This window comes from Nicotiana sylvestris, chromosome 9 (assembly GCF_000393655.2).
Source record: "Nicotiana sylvestris chromosome 9, ASM39365v2, whole genome shotgun sequence".
In the NCBI taxonomy this organism is placed as follows: domain Eukaryota; kingdom Viridiplantae; phylum Streptophyta; class Magnoliopsida; order Solanales; family Solanaceae; genus Nicotiana; species Nicotiana sylvestris.
This window is the reverse complement of record NC_091065.1, coordinates 14,807,861-14,811,205: the sequence shown is the minus strand read 5'-3', so window position 1 is coordinate 14,811,205 and position 3,345 is coordinate 14,807,861. Positions and strand designations below refer to the sequence as shown.

The window sequence follows — 3,345 nt, the reverse complement described above, 5'->3', positions numbered from 1 at the left end:
AAAAGACAAAAATAGAAAGTTACATAAAGATAGTGACTTGTGCCAAACACTGAAAGTTTGAGTCAATTATATCAAATATATTTCATCCCCTCCCCCTCCTCTTGTGCTACAGTAAACCACTTCTCTTAATATTAAGAAAAGTCAAGTTATTGAATAAAAGACTATGTCCAAGTCTTCACAAAGAAAGACAAGTCAGTAAGTCTTCTCTTAATATTTTGAAGTGTAAGAATAAACAGATCAAACAGACAATCACCTCAGTCCAAAACTTATGCTGAGTAAGGGTACCACACATATTAGTAAAATTTCCACTAGAGAAGGACACCTTCCTTGACCACTACTCCCTCATATGTTATAAATGTAATTAGTTCTCTTACTTTTTCTAAAAAAAATTATCCACTGTAGTCCCTAGCACTTCAAGCAGTCGAGATGGCCCTCTTTTTTCTCTTGCACTTACTTCTCATAATCATGGTATCCTTTGCTATGTTTGGTGAAGGAGCAAATGATTGCAAAGAGTCTAGGTGCAATAGTGATGGCCCTAGCATTCGTTTCCCCTTCAGGCTTCAACATCAGCCCCAACATTGTGGATATCCTGGCTTTGAGCTATCTTGTACCAACAATAAGACCATACTCAGTACCCTTCCCAATTCACTTATACTAATAGTTGAGGATATTGATTATGCGTCACAGGAGATTAGACTTTATTATCCGAGAAGTTGTATTGTGAACCTATTGCATTTTAACTTTTCAGCATCTCCTTTCCTCTTAAAGCACGAGCCTTTTCTTTGTAACTTTTCCATTTTTAGTCCTTCTGGTATCTCAAACGGTGACTTTGGCTCACAGAATTGCTCTGCCACCTCTGACTCTGGATTAATTGCTCTCAGCGATTCAGAGAATTTGGAAGACTATCCTACTCTTTTAGATTATAAAAAGATTGAGGAAATTTCATCTGTTCCCTGTGATCTAGGATACGATCAGCCCTTCTGGATGAGTTGGTTAAATCCAAAGTGTGGCAACTGTGGAGGTCTTGGAATGGATTGTGGTTTCAAGAACTATAGCAACCAACTGCAGGGAACTCAATGTTTCGACAAACCGACTACAAAAGGTATTAACTCATTCAAAGATCTCTTTTGATTGCAGAATTGATAAAATAATAATATCAAAAGTGAACGTATCATAACTAAAACATTTAATTTACAGCTTTCCAAATCCATCTGCTTTTTGAATATGGTAATGGATTTGGATGTGATATCAATTTTTAATAAGGTAAATAAGTATATAAATGATGGGGAAAAACCCCGTATGCAAGCAATTTACCAAAAAGTAAAGAACCTACATGTGGATGTGATATATATCCTTAATTTGGCCTAAACTCAAATTCTAGAACATAACAATGAAATACATATTTGAAATAGTAACTAAAACTAGAATTACCGAACCATTACAAGTTCGAAACAGAAAAAATTAAGTGACTGCCCTTACGTAAGTAAAAACTAAAATCTCTCTCTTAGTCAATACATGTTTGATACTGTAACAAGAATTTTCTGAAATTTGATGATTAAATGTTTCTCTTTTTGCCATAATAAGATTTTTAATGTAATTCTGACAGGCGGATTTAAGGAACCACTGATTGCAGGTTGGTGCTTCTTGCCTTTTAGTTCTCATATTTTGAATTTCCCTTATTCATCTACCTTCTGTATAATGTCTAATCGAGTTGATATCTTCCAGGTGGAGTATTAGGATTTCTTCTTTTGGGAATTATTATGTTGGCACTCTATGAGTTTTATAGCTCAAGCAAAATTGAAAGAGAGAATCAAGCTAGAGTTGAGAAGTTTCTGGAAGACTACAGAGCTCTCAGGCCCACTAGATATACTTATGCAGAGATTAAAAAGATAACAAATATGTTTCACCAACAATTGGGAGAGGGAGCTTACGGGGTTGTTTATAAAGGAACACTTTCTAATGAAATTCATGTTGCTGTAAAAGTTCTCAATGATTCCATAGGAAATGGGGAAGAATTTATTAATGAAGTTGCAGCAATGGGGAAAATCCACCACTTCAATGTGGTTCGCCTCGTTGGCTATTGCGCTGATGGATTCAGAAACGCTCTTGTGTATGAATATTTGCCAAATCAGTCGCTTGACAAACTCATTTTTCCAGCAAGTTCCAAAGATCACATTACCCTTAATTGGAAGAAGCTTCATGATATTGCTATGGGTATAGCTAAAGGACTGGAGTATCTTCATCAAGGATGTGACCAACAAATCCTTCATTTTGATATCAAACCCCAAAATATTCTGTTAGACCATAACTTGAACCCAAAGATTGCTGATTTTGGTCTTGCAAAGTTATGCTCTAAAGAGAAAAGTGGTGTAACCATGACTGAAGCTAGAGGAACCATGGGTTATATTGCACCAGAAGTATTATCCAGCAATTTTGGAAAAGCGTCTCATAAATCTGATGTCTATAGCTTTGGGATGCTGCTACTTGAAATGGTTGGAGGGAGGAAGAATTTTGACGCAAAGGCCAATAATAGCCAAGTGAACTTTTCTGAGTGGATTCATCAACGAGTGAATGAAGGAGAAGAGTTGAAAATCAGGATCGAGGAAGATGATGATATCATAATTGTAAGGAAATTAGCTATTATAGGAGTTTGGTGCATCCAATGGAATGCAACGGATCGACCTTCAATCAAAATTGTTACACAAATGCTAGAAGGAGATGGGAGCAATCTAACTATTCCTCCTCCCTTTACAGCAAGATATACCAGCCACCTAGGAGCTGGAGTGATTGCATGCCCTTCTAGGGAAGAGTTGAGTGAAATATCAGAACAAGAATGAATGGGAGCCGCATATAAAGTTCTGATGTCAGATTCAGTACAAGTGGATGCTTGAATTTCAGTAATTTGATTAGATATCTGTTGAGTCTTTTAGCTGCAACATCTCAACTCTTTTACATGTGCAAGATATTTTATTGCGAGTCACAATTTGTGACTGTGTCTAGTTTATTTTTCCTGTAATGTTAACTATTCTAACAAATGATTCTCAACTTAACACTCTCTCAAAAGTTATTACAGGTACATTACCCTAAGGGAAAATCTGATTGGCCACATTAGTAAAATAATTTTTGCATGAAATCCATCATAAACTAACACAATGTTGTCATTAGGTTGGTCACATTAGCAAAACAATAAAAGTATTAAATCCCACATAAACAAATACAATGATTGATTGGCCACATAAGAAAAAATGACCTCAGCATAACTAATGCAACACTAAGAATATATTCAGCTGAAAACTTGCCGCATTCAGTCATGTCAGAAGAAAACACCCACTATTAATTTGCAGA

General features: G+C 35.9%; 1 protein-coding gene across 1 annotated transcript; it reads left to right on the top strand.

The window, feature by feature from the left end:
- Window positions 1-336: 336 nt before the first annotated feature.
- On the top strand, window positions 337-3,067 carry LOC104222833 (rust resistance kinase Lr10-like). Its single transcript, XM_009774151.2, has 3 exons — window positions 337-1,102; window positions 1,607-1,633; window positions 1,726-3,067. The coding sequence occupies exons 1-3, from the start codon at window positions 427-429 to the stop codon at window positions 2,835-2,837; spliced, it is 1,815 nt and encodes a 604-aa protein (XP_009772453.1). The 5' UTR covers window positions 337-426; the 3' UTR covers window positions 2,838-3,067.
- Window positions 3,068-3,345: the final 278 nt, after the last annotated feature.

Bases quoted from the DNA above. Each gene is read 5' to 3' on its own strand.
- LOC104222833 (XM_009774151.2), top strand. From the start codon at position 427: ATGGCCCTCTTTTTTCTCTTGCACTTACTTCTCATAATCATGGTATCC. The intron at 1,103-1,606 runs GTATTAACTCAT...TAATTCTGACAG, and splicing joins CGACAAACCGACTACAAAAG to GCGGATTTAAGGAACCACTG. The intron at 1,634-1,725 runs GTTGGTGCTTCT...GATATCTTCCAG, and splicing joins TAAGGAACCACTGATTGCAG to GTGGAGTATTAGGATTTCTT.